Raw genomic sequence first — 16,875 nt, 5'->3', positions numbered from 1 at the left:
CATGCTGGTGCCTTCGCTGCACATTATTCTTTGAGAAGTGTGCCCTTTAAACAGGCTTCCTGCCTGTGTTATTATTTTATTGTCTGGTGGAGTTGCCCCGAGCATGTGTTAGCATTAGACATGCTTACGCGGGTTACCTATCCCTCTGGTTGTTTAGCATTGAGGCATTTTCTAAATCAAGGAACTCTTTAGTTGCAGTAATACAGTGGTATCGCATTGGCTTCAAGGTTTCCTGTAATTCATGTTTCAAATGTGTCTGAAATTGTTTAAATGCCTTGAATGACCCTGTAACAATATCGAATGGCGTCACACTATTTCAAAGATTTTGTAGCAGATTTTGTGAAAAATGTAATTAATAAATAGTGTTGGGCAGTGATTAATCATATTCAAAATAAAAGTTTGTTTTGACAAAATATATGTGTGTATTGTATATATTTATTATGTACAGTTGAAGTCAGAATTATTAGCCCCCCTGAATTATTAGCCCTCCTGTTTATTTCTTTCCCCAATTTCTGTTTAACGGAGAGCAGGTTTTTTTTAACACATTTCTAAACATAATAGTTTTAATAACTCATTTCTAATAACTGATTTATTTTATCTTTCCCATGATGACAGTAAATAATATATGACTAGATATTTTTCAAGGCACATCTATACAACTTAAAGTGACATTTAAAGGCTTAACTAGGTTAATTAGGTTAACTAGGCAGGTTAGGGTAATTAGGCAAGTTAATGTATAACGATGGTTTGTTCTGTAGCAGTGTTTCCCAACCCTGTTCCAGAAGGCACACCAACAGTACACATTTTCAACCTCTCCCTAATCAAACACACCTGAATCAACTTATCATAACATCAGAAGAGACTCCAACACCTGAAGTTAATGGGTCAGAAAAGGGAGACATCCAAAACATGTACTGTTGGTGTGCCTCCAGGAACAGGGTTGGGAAACACTGCTGTAGACTATCGAGAAAAATATAGCTTAAAGGGGCTAATAATTTTGTCCTTAAAATGGTGTAGTCATAAATATTCTAGCTGAAATAAAAGGCAAGGCAAGTTTATTTATATAGCACATTTCATGCACAGTGGCAATTCAAAGTGCTTTACATAAACAAGAATAAAAGAGACAAGTATAAGAAAATAAAAACAAATAATAAAAATGATAAAACAAAAAACATAAAATCAGATGTGTTATAAAAGAATGAAAAAGAAGAGAATAACGTAATAGTGCGAACTGTCGGATGTAGCACAGTGCTCATTCAGTAAAGGCACAGCTAAACAGATGTGTTTTCAGTCTTGATTTGAATGTGCCTAATGTTGGAGCACATCTGATCATTTCTGGAAGCTGATTCCAGCAGTGAGGGGTGCAGTAGCTGAAAGCTCACCCTGCTTTGACTGAACTCTTGGAATTTCTAGTTTATATGATTCTAAAGATCTGAGTGATCTTTTAGGTTTGTAAAACAAATAAGACTTTCTCCAGAAGAAAAAATATCATCAGACATACTGTGAAAATTTTCTTTCTCTGTTAAACATCATTTGGGAAATATTTAAAAAAGAAAACAAAATTCAAAGGGGGGATATAATTCTGACTTCAGCTGTATATGTGATGCAAATAGAAACAAAAATTTGTTACATAGATATTTAAATTTATATAAAATTTGTTTCATACACATATATATTTTAAATATAAATATAAATAAACATTTTATCAAATATATGCATTCATGTGCACTCAAAAAAAGAATTTGTTGAATACAACATGATTTAATCCTAGCACCCATTGTGCATCTAAACAAATCAAGTAAACCTGAACTGATTTGAATGTGTTATTTGAACCTAATAACTTCTTTGCAGCTAATTGAATTATAATATATATGTTGAGTTCATCTGATTGAATTTATTCTTATTTACTCAATGTCAGAAACGCACTTCAACACTTCAAGATTTGTTCATGTTACATCAAGAAGTTATTAGATTAGATTGGTTAGATCAAGAAGTTATTATTAGAATTAGATTTGTCTTGGCAGCATTGGAGTTCTTAATTTGCAGCTACATGTGATTTCACCAAATTACCAATACAGCTATATTGCCGCACATACTTACAATATGTCTCAAAGTATCTTTTTGTCAACCATTGCACGAGACAAAAAAAAACATTTATACATTAACAAAAACTAAAATTACAAATGACAAATTACAAAACAAGATGTGTAAATAACTTTTTTTTTAAAGTTGTAAAATAGTAACACAGAAGAAAACAATGGTATTTAATAAAATACCAATTACAAAAAAAAAAGATGAACTGAGCGTCAATGATTGTTCCACTCCAAGCTTACTTGCTCTAGCACCCCATTTAAAGGAACAGTGTCATAAACTCGTTCCATTCTTTTCCATAAGACATATTTGTATGCAAATAGAGCAAGTGGCTTGTTGACTTTTTTGAGTGTGTGTATTCATATATACATAATAAATATGCACAGTTCACACACATATATTGTGTCAAAACAAACTTTTATTTGGGAAGCGATTAATCGTCATAAAATGTTGTCACTAATAAAAACATATTTTCTTAAATTTAAAAAAAGTATTTTTCTGTCAGTATGATGGTAAAAAAAAGTTATTTAAGTTAAATAAAAGTACCAAAAGTTAATCAAACAATGTATCACTAATGAGCTTTTTCAAATTGTATGCTAGTTTGAATCATTTAAGTAAATACAGTACATTTATTGTTACTGTTTATATTAGATCACACATACAGTATGCAACTGAATTAATGAAATCCTCAGATAAACACAGAGACCTCTATATTTGATTTACAACACACAGTGACAACTGTCAGGTTTGTTCATTTTTTGATTACCAAAATGTTATTTTGAGTAGAAAACAAACTTCAGATGTCATACAACTGCAAGCTATAGTACACCTAACAACAGACACAAAGATAAAACTGTAAATACAGCTTCAAAAATGTGAAGTGACCCAATGCGTGATGGGAAAACCATTGACAGAGAGAAGGTTTTACCTAGTTTTATTACTCTGATATTTCCTCAAAGAGTCATTGTTAACATGACTAACGATTCCAAGTCAAATATACTTAAACATTAATTTCCACACTTAATTTACTATATTAGGCATCATGGTGGCACAGTGGGTAGCACAATACAGCAAGAAAGTCGCTTGTTCGAGCCCCGGCTGGGTCAGTTGGTGTTTCTGTGTGGAGTTTACATGTTTTCCCCGTGTTCACGTGGGTTTCCTCCAGGTGCTGGAGGTGCTCCGGTTTCCCCCACAAGTCCAAAGACATGTGGTATAGGTGAATTGAGTAAGCTAAATTGTCCGTAGTGTATGTGTGTGAATGAGAGTGCATGGATGCTTTCCTGTCATGGGTTGCAGCTGGAAGGGCATCCGCTGTGTAAAACATATGCTGGATAAGTTGGATAACCCCAGATAAATAAAGGCACTAAGCTGAAACGAAATTAATGAATTTACTATATCAAATTAATTACTGTTTAATCTGACATATTTTATATGTGCAAAGTGCAATATACCGTACAAAATTGCATTTGTAGTTTCCTTTCAGCATTAGCGTTCTCATGATCAGTGTATAATCAAAGTAATTACTACTTATTACATAATTAAATTACTTTTTTAATTACTTTGTCTGAAAGGTAATTTAATTTATCAAAAAGGAATTTAATTGGTTGACTTAATTCTACTTAATATCCCTATAAATATCAGTGCATAAGCAATAAAAATAAACTCTTTTAATTTCTTCAATTTGAGCCGAACATGGACTATTAGCTTTACTGAAAACACTTAAGCATTTTAATAAAGAAACATTTAATTTCTTTGTTAATAAATAGAATTACTCTCCATAATAGTTATGATATACTATTTATCAAAACATGAACCATTTACATACAATATATTGATTACTATCTTAATTAAATGTTTCTTAAGATCATCATGATAGATGTAACTTTTAGCTGAAAAGCATAATTGTTCACAAAATATATTTGTATAATAAAAATACAATTACTCTGTTTCTCTGAATTGATTTATAGAGAATTAATAATTTTTGACTGCATTTAAGGCAAGTACGTTATAAGTAGGGCCAGACAGAATCTGCAGACTTTTCTTTTGCTATTTCTGCTGAGAATTTTGTTAAAAATCTGCGGATTTATGCGGAATGATTTTGGGAGTATCATAACTAAAAACTTAATATATTACATAAAAAAGTAGCTTTTTAACTTTTATTTAATGTTTACAATGCAGATCCAATTAGATCAAATTTATTTGGTAAACAAAGCAAGTCTTTCATATAATAGATCTACTAAAACACAGAAAATATTACTTTATAAAGTGTATTGTAAATAAATCATATGAATATTTTGATATTAGTCAATAATTATACTGAAATTAATTGAAAATCTGAATAAATGTAAATATACACACATTTACATATAAACAGAATCAATGATGGGCTAAAAAAAATTCTGCACGCGCATATTCCGTGTGGGCCTAGTTGTCAGTAACTGTAATTAAATGACAGAAAAATTAACAGTAATCCCATCTTTTACTTTTCTCAAGTATTTTAATTAAAGGAACTAGTTTCTACACTCATTACACCCAACACTACTCATAATGGTCATACATACAATTGGAATCATTAAATGCCTAGAAAAGTAGAAGAATGTACAACTTTGGCTAAAATGCTGTGTCTAAATAAAGCTCAAATGAAAAGACTGGAAAAGTCTATTTTATAAAGCAGGGTTAATGTTTGTCTTTTTTTGCACATGTGTATTGTGACACACTCTGCTTTTGCATTTTTAGGACAGCACAATGATGCCCGCATGAACCTGGCCATCGCTCTTACAGCTGCCCGTCATGGTGCTGCTATTGCTAACTATACAGAAGTTGTTCATCTGCTAAAGAAACCAGACCCCAAAACAGGCCAGGAGAAAGTATGTGGAGCCCGATGCCGAGATGTGGTCACAGGTGGGATATGACCAGGACGAAAACTAAATTAACTGCTTTAGTTCAAGAGTAAATTACATTTCATTACATTTCAAGTTGACTCTACAGGGTGGGGGGGGGGGGGGTGTATGGAAGTGCAATGTGTTGTCATATTTTGGAAAAATCCAAATATTTATTGTCAGTTGCAACGTTTGATGCACAGTTAACAGCACAAAAATCTTTTTCAAACTAAACGGCATTCTGTTGGTCAATACAGTGAATTCATGTGAATATGTAAATAAGTGCCTCTCAGTAGGGGTGTCAAATTTAATTGTTTCAACGCTCCAACTACTTAAAGACGCAGAAACTGTCCACAATTTCACACCCTGTATGTTTGCTGGACAGTCTTTTACTGACACTGAACAGCAGAAGCCCCTATTTCACTGCGATTGAGAGAAAGAAAGTAAACTCCATTTCTCTCTCTCTCACACTGTGGCTCATTTGACCGGCTGTGTGACTTTTCCTCTCCTCTCGACTGCTACAGCGATATTTCTGGATACAGACACAAGCATGTGAGTTTTCTCCACCACGTCTATCATGGATCAGCTGTGATCGCTGCTGCAGTGTTGCCAGATGTAGCTCACTGATTCCAGGCTAAAAACTATCCAAAACCTGCCTGTGAACTATCAAAGACGCCATCTGAGAGAATTGCCAATGAGTCGCTGATGTCCATAAGATATTTGGCATGCTAAATATGTGGAGCTGTCGGCGATTCAAGTCATGCTGTGTGAAATGTGTTCTGACTAAATATACCATCGATCACCATGCGATCACCTACAGCCAGTGAGAGAGCAGCATCCACTAGTATGGGTATCTGCAGGCCAGCGGGAGGTTTGGGGAGAAGTTAAAAGTGCTCATTTTCAGTTCATTTGGACCCAAGAAATGGTTATTTGGCAGGAGCACCTGTTTCTGTTTGAGCAATATCGCAACTGGGTCGAAAAAGAAAAAAGTTGCAAACTTTCAAAAAACCAGGCGAGCAAACTAAGTAGATTTTCCACCCCACTGAAGGCTTCTTCTCATTATGTAGTTAATAACAAAATGTATACTACGTGACCTTGCGTTGTTTCCATGTTACTTCTCGCGTATGTTTTGTTGTGAGACGTTGTTTGGACAAAGTTGTCAGCGATTCTTCCTATTGTAAAGTCATGCGGTGTGAAGCCCCCTGTCACGATCCATCTTGCAGTGTAAACAAAGCAGCGACAAAACGCTAGCCCAGATAGTCGTGCAGTGTGAAAATATCCGTGACGCGACTACTTTGAAAATCATGCAGTCTGAACTCGGCATAAGTATGTGGGGATAAAGGTAGTAAGGCCCTATCTTATAATCCCCATCTGATGATTTAGATAAATGACCAATGCATAAAATAACTGTAATTTATCCCACCTGCTTGCAATACTTCTATAGCATACACTGTTATAGTGATAAGTATAATTTTGCGTTATATTGTGCGTTATATTGTCCAGCCCTAGAGCCCAATTAAATTATTTGTATTTTATTATTCTGTAGAAGGTGTAGGACCTTGTAAAAGTGTGTCCAATCAAAACGTTCAGTCCTAACATTATGATAGGCTGTCCTACCTGCTTATCAAAAGTGCATACCTATTCATGCAAAAGAGCATTACGTCATCGGCACGTCCACGAACACGGTTTAGACAGAATGCAAACAACAACAACCTTTCTTCTTTTTAAAAGTTTGGTATTGTAATCACTAAATGTACTACAAAAATACTCTCTTGTTATTGTTACATCATGTGTTGTAGCTATGTTGTCTATTGTTCATTCACATAGGCTTTCAGTGTTATCAGGCTAACGTTAGCATTTTCTTAGATCTCCTATTACACCTTTGAGAAAGCATCTGATCAAAGCAATATGGATATATTTGATCAAGCTCTGCTATTAGCTTAAATCATGTCAGCAGATTACGTAATTAAAATTACACGATGGTTGGATTATAAAGTGAGATTAAAGACCTTTATCTGTGTATAACATATTGGCATTACAGTGCAAACTAGCTCTTTTGGGAGTAAACTGAACATTTTATAAAAATAATAGATAATAGAGAGATTTTCGGGAGCCCAGCGGCAAACTAATCACCTTTCAAAGCTTCTTTACAATTTCAGCTCATAATCCTTTCATGAAGAGATTTGTCTTCTACCCTCAGCAAATGCTCCCTCTGGTCAGCGGCGTTCAGTGAGTATAACACCTCTCTCTGCTGTTCACAGGGCAGGAGTTCGACATTCGTGCCAAATGTGTCATCAACGCCACCGGTCCCTTTACTGACTCACTCCGCAAAATGGACAACCAGAAAACTGCCAACATCTGCCAGCCTAGTGCAGGAGTACACATAGTCATCCCTGGATATTACAGGTACCTGTCCTCGGCGCAGTCAAATCCTGCTGTAATTATGATAAATAACTCATATTATAATGGAAGTAATGTCATATCGGGATAATGATATATCATGATGTAGTAACTTTTCTGTAAAATCAATCAATTTAAAGGGTTAGTTTACCCAAAAATTAAACTTACAGTGCATCCGGAAAGTATTCTTAGCGCTTCACTTTTTCCACAGCCTTATGTTACAGCCTTATTCCTTAATGGATTAAATTAATTTATTTTCTCAAAATTCTACACACAATACCCCATAATAACAATGTGAAAAAATATTTTTTTGAATTGTTGCAAATTTATTAAAAATAAAAAACCTGAAAAATCACATGTACATAGGTATTCACAGCCTTTACTGTGAAGCTCTAAATAGAGCTCAGGTACATTCTGTTTCCACTGAACATTCTTGAAATGTTTCAGCAGCTTAATTGGAGTTCACCTCAGTTGATTGGACATGATTTGAAAAGGCATACTCCTGTCTATATAAGGTCCCAGGGTGGATAGTGCATGTCAAAGCACAAACCTGTCAAAGCATGAAGATAAAGGAATTGTCTGTAAACCTCGAGGCACAAGACTGGGGAAGGTTACAGAAAAATTTCTGCTGCTCTGAAAGTTCGTATGAGCACAGTGACCACCATCATCCTTAAGTGAAAGATGATTGGAACCACCAGGACTGTTCCTAGAGCTGGCCGGCCATCTAAGCTGAGTGATCGGGGGAAAGGGGCCTTAGCCAGGGAGGTGATCAATAACCCGATGGTCACTCTTTTTGAGCAGGAACTGGAAGACTAGTCAGGATAGAGGGAAAGATGAATACAGCAATGTACAGAGACATCCTGAATGAAAACCTGCTTCAGAGTGCTCTTGACCTCAGACTGGGGTGGCAGTTCATCTTCCATCAGGACCCAAAGCACACCGCCAAAATATCAATGGAGTGGCTTCACAACGACTTGGTGAATGTCCTTGAGCGGCCCAGCCAGAGCCCAGACTTAAATCCTATTGAACATCTCTGGAGAGATCTGAAATGGCTGTACACCGTTGATTCCCATCCAACCTGATAGAGCTTGAGAGGTATTGCAAAGCGGAATGGGCAAAAATTCCCAAGGCAGGTGTGCCAAGCTTGTGGCATCATATTCAAAAAGACTTGAGGCTGTAATTGCTGCCAAAGGTGCGTCAACAAAGTAAACAAAGTTCACAGCAAAGGCTGTGAATACTTGTGTACATGTGATTTTTCAGGTTTTTTTATTTTTAATAAATTTGCAACAATTTCAGAAAATCATTATGGGGTATTGTGTGTAGAATTTTGAGGACATAAATGAATTTAACCCGGTTTTGAAATAAGGCTGTAACATAAAAATATGTGGAAAAAGTGAAGCGCTATGTATATATATGTATATGTATGTATATATATACAGTTGAAGTTTTTTTTTATTTTATTATTAGCCCTCCTGTTTTTTTTTTTTTGTATATATCTCCCACATGATGTTTAACAAAGCAAGGATGTCCTATTATTTTTTTTCTCGAGAAAATCTTATTTGTTTTATTTCAGCTAGAATAAAAGCAGTTAATTTTTTAAAACCATTTTAAAGTCATTTTTATTTGCCTCCTTTAGCAGTAAATATTTTTTTCAGTTTTCTACAGAATACAATGACTTGCCTAATTATCCTAACTTGCCTAATTAACTTGCCTAAGTTAAGCCTTTAAATTGCAGTTTAACCTGGATACTAGTATCTTGAAAATGCATACATGATTTTTTTAATTCACTTTATATAGAACTGCATGGCAAATATATGATTAAAAGTGTAGAAATATAAAAATTCATTAATTCATTAATTTTCTATTCGGCTTAGTCCCTTTATTAATCTGGCCAACTTGTCCAGCATATCTTTTACGCAGCTGATGCCCTGCCAGCTGCAACCCATGACTAGGAAACACCCATACACACCCATTCACACACACACTCACACTACGGACAATTTTAGCTTACCCAGGGCTCGAACATAAATATTAATGAAATAAAATACACTTTTCAAAAAATAATGATTATAGGCCCCACAAAAATATAGCTAAATAAAATGTAAACAAAAAAAAAGTACTTTCAAACTTCCTCGCCACATTTGTCCAATTTCTGCCTGCATCCTTGTGGTGGCATGTACGATTACAATCATCCAAACGATGATTTTGGCCCAATCCTAATTTTACTTTTTTTTTTACCTCTACCCTTTCTCCCTGGCCCTTGAAACAGAGTGTGAAGGGAAAGGGCTTCAAACAGCACGTATGTTGTTGCGAGCTCTTACTCCATATGAGATTGACGATGGCGACTGCTGTAGTTATTCTTGTTGCATTATTTTTTGGTATTTATTTTCAGGAAGTCACCGAAGGCAACAATATCATGTTATCATAACGATATAATGTGGCAATAAGATCATAACTGTATTGTGCATTTACACAGTGGTCATATTCATCTATGTAAACACACAAAAACAACATTAACATTATAGCAGACACTGTAAAAAGGTAATTCCCAGCCACTCGACTTTTCTGACAGGGTATTTGAGGGACAGATGTGAAAGTATGTTGTGGGACTATTATACAGTTTTATTTATTAATTTTATTTTTATTATATTAGTTTTATTTTTAAAAAGCATGATCGTAAAACACGAATGTCATCATGAATGTATTAAAACGTGCTTGTTTGTTGTAAAAAAATTTTAATAATGCCAAAAACTACTAATTTGTGCATCTCCTGACTCGCGAGTGCAGCCATGTTGCCGTTGTAGCTGGTGTATTCTGAGAAATTTTCGTACCCCTTGGCTATTCAAGGAACACAGTTTCAAAGGCCATGGGGCAGGAATAGGGGTACAAAATTAGAATTGGGATTGGGCCTTAGTCCTACGCCTTCAAACTAAAGAGAATTGGGACACCTCTACCCTTTCACATGAAAACACAAAGGGCTAAAGGGTAGAATTGGGCCAAAGTATTACCCTAAACAATATGATTTTTGGACACCATGAAATAAATGATAGAGCATAATATGAAACAAGAGATTTTTTTATTTCATCCTTATGATATCTATCTCAATATTGCACAGCCCTACACTGTTAATGGTTATAGATTTGTATCTTACATCTGTGTCCAACCTGCAATTACAGTCCAGACAACATGGGGCTCTTAGACCCTGCCACTAGTGATGGCCGTGTCATTTTCTTCCTGCCCTGGGAGAAGATGACTATCGCTGGCACCACAGACACTCCTACTGAAGTCACAGCTCATCCCATCCCAATGGAGGATGACATCAACTTCATCCTGAGCGAAGTCCGCAACTACCTCAGCCCTGATGTAGAAGGTAACGTTATTCCACCTCTGCTTTTCCTTTTGAATGCTTCTCAAAATATCACATTCTATCCTTCCAACAGAAAGAGGAAGTCTAAAAAACTTGTTTAAATCAAGCTACAAATGTTTTTTTATGTCCCAGATTTGAGGCTTTTTTGGTTTTTCATGTGTTGTTTTAGTCTAATGAAAAGGAAACATCTAAATACAACTTAAAGAGATAGTTCAGTCAAAAATGAAAAGTTATTCACCCTCACATGGTTCCAAACCTTTTATTGTTGATCAAAAAAGAAGATGTTTTGAAGAATGTTAGGAACTTGTAATCGTTGACTTGTATAGTGGAAAGGAAAACAAATACTATGGAAGACTGTGATTTCCAACATTTTTCCAATTAACTTCTATCTCTTTAAAGGCTATCATTTCTTTTCTCTTGAAATAAGTTTTATGGCACAGAATATCCACAGTGCCATTACTAGTAATTTTGCTTTGGGTAAAAATGTTGGAACTGCGTAGAGCAGAATTTCTTCCCTTTTTTTTCAGAACTGTGTTTGATGTGGTTGTACAATTAATGTAATGAAAATGTAATGACAGCTGATTTGTTTGGCATTTGCCCCTCCTCCACTGTGATTGGACAGCTGTTAAAAAAAAAAGGCACGGGTACAAGTGATGCTACCTCATTATTAAAAAAGGGTGCTCCCATTGCACTGAGAAAAAATGCTCATCACCGTTTTTGTTTTATGCAGTTTAAGCAGCATCTACAGATTTCAGTTATAAGTTATGAATTTGACTGCAATTTTGGGGATTTTATATCTTTGAGTTTTTAGTTTCATTTCATATATGATGTATATATGATACAATATGTATATGATGTATGTAAATATAATTAAAGACTACATATATACACTCACAGGCCACTTTATTAGGTACACATGTCCAACTGCTCGTTAACGCAAATTTCTAATCAGCCAATCACATGGCAACAATTTACACTAATACGTTTTAGTTTTAAAACGGCATTTTAGAATTGAAAAACGATCCGCGTCCACACTAGCGTTTCACCCAGCGTTTATGAACATCTATCTGTCTACACCACTGAAAACGCACATCACGTGACCACACACACACACTCTGACATGCACTGCAGCGCATGTGGACGTCTGAGCTCCAGGCAGTCATCTACCCAGATGAGAGCTGTGCTCGTCGGATTTAATCTCACCGTATTTGTTAAACGTGATATTTAATTCGTCTTGTTTTCTATATCTAACAACCAATTCCACGACTTTGGTCTTTTGAATCTATTACTTGTTCTAAGGTAACGTGCTTTGGCTGAGCGCAAAGATAAGTTAATAATTAATGTTACCACGTACATTCTGTATATTGACTGATCGCTTGCCTTTATTTCCTATAATGTATAACTTATTGTACGTTATAGTTTAAAATGGCCATTATTAATTATTAAAACTGATATTCAGCAAAAAGGTATGTTTCGTCTTTTCAATGATAATGAAAGGAGGCAGTAATGTTATAGGCTCAGTTTTTGTTATAAATATGCATACAGTGAAGATAACGCACATATAATGCAGCTACACGACACCTCAACATTTCTGCTGTCTGTTAAGTTGCTGATATCAAAATGAAAGTAGCAGTTCCTTATGTTATTTTTATTTTATTGTTAAGAAAGTGAAGCAATGTGGCCAGGGTGATGTGAATAAGGTTATAAAGTACACTGTTCCCTTTGACGATTTATCCGACGTGTCCCTGGATTCTGTTGTCCATATCAAACTTGCGAAGTCTGAACTTACAAGGAGAGGATGCTGGACTGAACTGTGTGTAGGCTACTTAATATTGAGGGAAAAGCCCCAATCAGATAGGAGAATGTCTGCAGCCCTGCCTCCGTTTTCACCCATTCACACTGAGACAGAGCAGCAGCGTTTTAGAATGAAAACGGCGTTTTCGAAACACTCCATTTTCGCCGCTCGAAAACTCAGGCGTAGCTGGACGAATGGCGTAACTGTAGCAAAACTTATGCATTTTCAAACTAAAACGTAGTAGTGTAAACGGTGCCTGAGTTCACTATACTCAAATGGCCTTCACAGTCACCAGATCTCAATCCAAAAGAGCACTTTTGGAACATGGTGGAACAGGAGATTCGCATCATGGATAAGCAGCCGACAAGTCTGCAGCAACTGTGTTATGCTATCATGTCAACATGGTCCAAAATCTCTGAGGAATATTTCCAGTACCTTGTTGATTCTATGCCACGAAGAATTAAGGCAGTTCTGAAGGCAAAAGGGTTTCCAACCCGGTACTAGTAAGATGTACCTAATAAAGTGGCCAGTGAGTGTATATGTAAATACTAAGTTGTCAACAAAGTAAAACAAATATTTTGAACGTAGCTTTATTGAATGTTCAGATTTCTGTTTTGGAATTTTCTGCACACAAGTGCTCATTTAATTCGACAATGCCTCATTTGCATATTTAAATTTATCAGAAAGCTTTTGAAACTGAAAATGTTTTCTGTATACAATAGGGAAGTACATTATCTGATTTTTTTTACCCATTTACCTGAGGGTCTTTGCCTTAGAAATGCAGTAACAGACATAAATTCAACATCCCTGGAGTCCTGGTTGATTTACTGCCTTAGGCGATATAAGACATTTCAGACAGTTTAGTGGTTCTTTGCATAATGCATATGTCTAAGATGTGTCTAATTGTATAGGCTTAATTTAGTGAGCTGGGGAGTGTAAATCCTGACCTAATTTAGACCTTTTCTTTAATAAACGTGGCTCAGCTTGACAGGTTGGTAATCGTAAGGAGGTTAATAATCCTGGTTCAGATCCCTCCTAACAATTCCAGTTGCATTAATTAATTTACATCTTTTGTGGAAGAAATGTTGAAACAAAGAAATACGACTGGCAAAGGATCGACATTTGATGGTTTATTAACTTGAAGCTAGATCTGCATAGACTGCATTTACTTTGTATTTAGACTGTATATTTTCAAGTGGCACCGGTAATTGAATGAAATGAGGAACTGGTTGCCCTATATGTTGGTCTAGACTCTGGTCTAATTGGTCTATACTTTCTGTAGACTCAGTAGAGCTGTCATGTTAGAAACATAGGAAAGCTGCATTCCCAATATAATCTCATGGCAATTCATAACTTTTTAAATTGCTAATTCATATTAATTCATACAGTCTCATTTGTACATTCTAATACGATTTGCTCATCCTCCAATGAGGGGTAGGTTTAGGGGTGCGATTCATATGACTGACATTGAATGGATTTGTAGGGCGATGGAGTGGTGCAGTAGGTAGTGCTGTCTCCTCACACCAAGAAGGTCGCTGGTTTGAGCCTCAGCTGGGTCAGTTGGTGTTTCTGTGTGGAGTTTGCATGTTCTCCCTGCGTTCGCGTGGGTTTCCTCCGGGTGCTCCCATTTCCCCCACAGCTCAAAGACATGCGGTACAGGTGAATTGGGTAAGCTAAATTGTCCGTAGTGTATGAGTGTGAATGAGTGTGTATGGTTGTTTCGTGTATGGTAGGTTGCGGCTGGAAGGGCATCCGCTGGGTAAAAACGTGCTGGATAAGTTGGTGGTTCATTCCGCTGTGGCGACACCGGATTAATAAAGGGACTAAGCTGAAAAAAAGAAAATGAATGATATATGGATTTGTACGAATCAGCCAAGTGAAATAGTTACTTTTCCTCATGAGATCGGACTGTTCTGTTCACAATAGAGGAAGATACATTTGCATAAATCAGATAATCATTTAGCAAAAAATACAAATATATATGTAAAAAATAATACCTGTCTGCACAAATTATTTACTGAAACTGTTCATATATTTGCATGCAATAATTTTTAATGTTTCTAAAGGCAAGCCTAATTTGACATTTATATCTGATTCAAAATACCATAAAATAACTTGTTAAAATGCTTTTACACTTTAAAATAACTGACTTCAGTTTTAATAAATGCAGTGGATAATTAACAATTAATTAGCGATTTTAAATGCACTATACAGAGGCAAAGAACCACCCGACAAAAACTATTATCATGAAATAAAGAGATCATGTTTGTGTGTGTAAATGACACAGGCATATCTAATAGCTCATAGTAACGTGTTCAAGTGTCTTGAAAAATATCTAGTAAAATATTATGTACTGTCATCATGGCAAAGATAAAATAAATCAGTTATTAGAAATTAGTTATTAAAACTATTATGTTTTTTTTCCGTGATCTTCAAGTCAGTTTTTGACTTGAAACTAGAAATAAGAATTTATTCCTGTCTAACATTAACAAAGAAACACTCAACAATGTATGTACATAAAACAGAAAAGGGAAAAGGAAGCCAATCTAAAGATAACAAGTGAGGAATGGTTAACTATTTGGGAAACACAGATGATCACAATTAATTCAGATTCATAATAATAATAATACATTTTATTTATATTGCGCTTTTCTCTGACTCAAAGCGCTAACAAGAGCATGAAAACACAGAAAAACATGAAATACACCAAAAAGTAAGAATGATAATAATGATAAAAAATTCATAATAAAAGAAAGCCTCATAAGTTATAAGCAATAATAAAAGATGAGTTTTAAGAAGTTTCTTAAAACAGTCCAGGGAACTGGCATTCCTGATGTTTGTGGGGAGAGCATTCCACCGTTTAGGTGCACGATAAGAGAATGCCCTACTTCTCATGGTGCTAAGTTTGCAACGAGGCTGAAACGAGGCTGAAACAAGGTGAGCCCAAAAGCGAAACGTAGATTTTCAAGAGGAAGAGGAGGTAGATATAAGATCACATATATAATCAAGGTTTTAAAATCGATGCATGACTTAACAGGCAACCAGTGTAAATGTTGGAGTATAGGGGTAATGTGAGAGCGAGATGATGTGTGAGTTAACACACGTGTGGCTGAGTTTTAAACATATTGTAAAACCTTAAGTGAATTGGCTGGCAGACCCCCAAATAAAGAGTTACAAAAATCTAAACGAGACGTAATAAAAGCATGGACAAGCCTTTCAGCAACTGGTATTGAGAGAAAAGGACGGATTCGGGAAATGTTGCGGTTTTTGTTAACTGTTTAAAATGAGGTTTCAGACTAAGCTGAGCATCAAAGAGTACACCAAGATTTCGCACCTCCATAGAAGAAGTTAAAAGAGAATCATCAACTGTTAACATGAGATTACCACATCTATTAACATTAGAGGATGTGCCAGTAAGTAAAATCTCAGTCTTGGAGCTATTATTTTTAGATAGTTTTGTTGCATCCAGGCTTTAATCTCCACCAAATAGGCGTTGAGTGTCGACAATGAGGCAAGTAGATTAAGAGATGTACTAATATAAATCTGTGTGTCGTCAGCATAGCAATGATAATTAATATTGTATATTTGTAAAAATTTTGCATATAAATTCTAAACAAAAGTGGCCTGAGTACCGAACCCTGGGGGACACCGTGACACAGAGGGACAGTCCGCGATCTAGGACCTCCCAAATAAATGAACTGCAAGCGTTCAGTGAGGTAGGATATGAACCAACTTAGTGCTGTCCCAGCTAGGCCAACCCAGTTTCGAAGTCTGTTCAATAGTAAGCTGTGAGAGATAGTGTCAAATGCTGCAGTTAGATCCAAGAGCACCAGAATACCACAAGCTCCAAAGTCAGCAATCATAAGAAGGTCATTAGTGACCTTAACTAAGGCTGTTTCCTGTGACCCGATCTAAAGTCCGATTGAAATACATCAAATAATGGAGGGAATTTATTTGGAAAAATGTAATCAGGTTCTTTATGACACCTAAAATGAAATGCTTTCAAACTAGAGATCACAAAATGGTGAATGCTGGAGAAAATGTGACACAATGTGAAAATGTGTGTATTGGCTGATCATTTCCACATATTTTGGGATTGTAATATTAATATTAACACCTATTGGCAAGATTTGAATAAAGAGATAAATGCAATAATGGGATTGAATCTGGAATGTAATTTTATATGTACCTGGGATTTTACTCTTCAAAAATACCAAAACATGATGCATATCTTCTTAACAACTAGCAAAAAGGCCATTACAAAGAAATGGCTCAAGGAAGATCTTCCATCTGTAGGTGAATGGCATGATATTGTATAAGAGGTGTATTAAATGGAAGTACTG

At 35.7% G+C, this 16,875-nt stretch overlaps 1 protein-coding gene across 2 annotated transcripts in view; it reads left to right on the top strand.

Annotated features, from left to right (window-relative positions):
- Positions 1 to 16,875, top strand: part of gpd2 (glycerol-3-phosphate dehydrogenase 2 (mitochondrial)) — a 76,323-nt gene that overhangs the window by 30,946 nt on the left and 28,502 nt on the right. For both annotated transcript variants that reach the window (XM_056459631.1, XM_056459630.1), the window contains 3 exons: positions 4,828 to 4,992; positions 7,232 to 7,376; positions 10,547 to 10,740. In XM_056459631.1, coding sequence (XP_056315606.1) covers positions 4,828 to 4,992; positions 7,232 to 7,376; positions 10,547 to 10,740 — 504 coding nt within the window. The remainder of the gene's footprint in view (positions 1 to 4,827; positions 4,993 to 7,231; positions 7,377 to 10,546; positions 10,741 to 16,875) is intronic.

Source organism: Danio aesculapii, chromosome 6 (genome assembly GCF_903798145.1).
Source record: "Danio aesculapii chromosome 6, fDanAes4.1, whole genome shotgun sequence".
NCBI classification, from domain to species: Eukaryota; Metazoa; Chordata; class Actinopteri; order Cypriniformes; family Danionidae; genus Danio; species Danio aesculapii.
The sequence above is the reverse complement of the archived record's forward strand: the minus strand, read 5'-3'. Positions and strand labels throughout refer to the sequence as shown.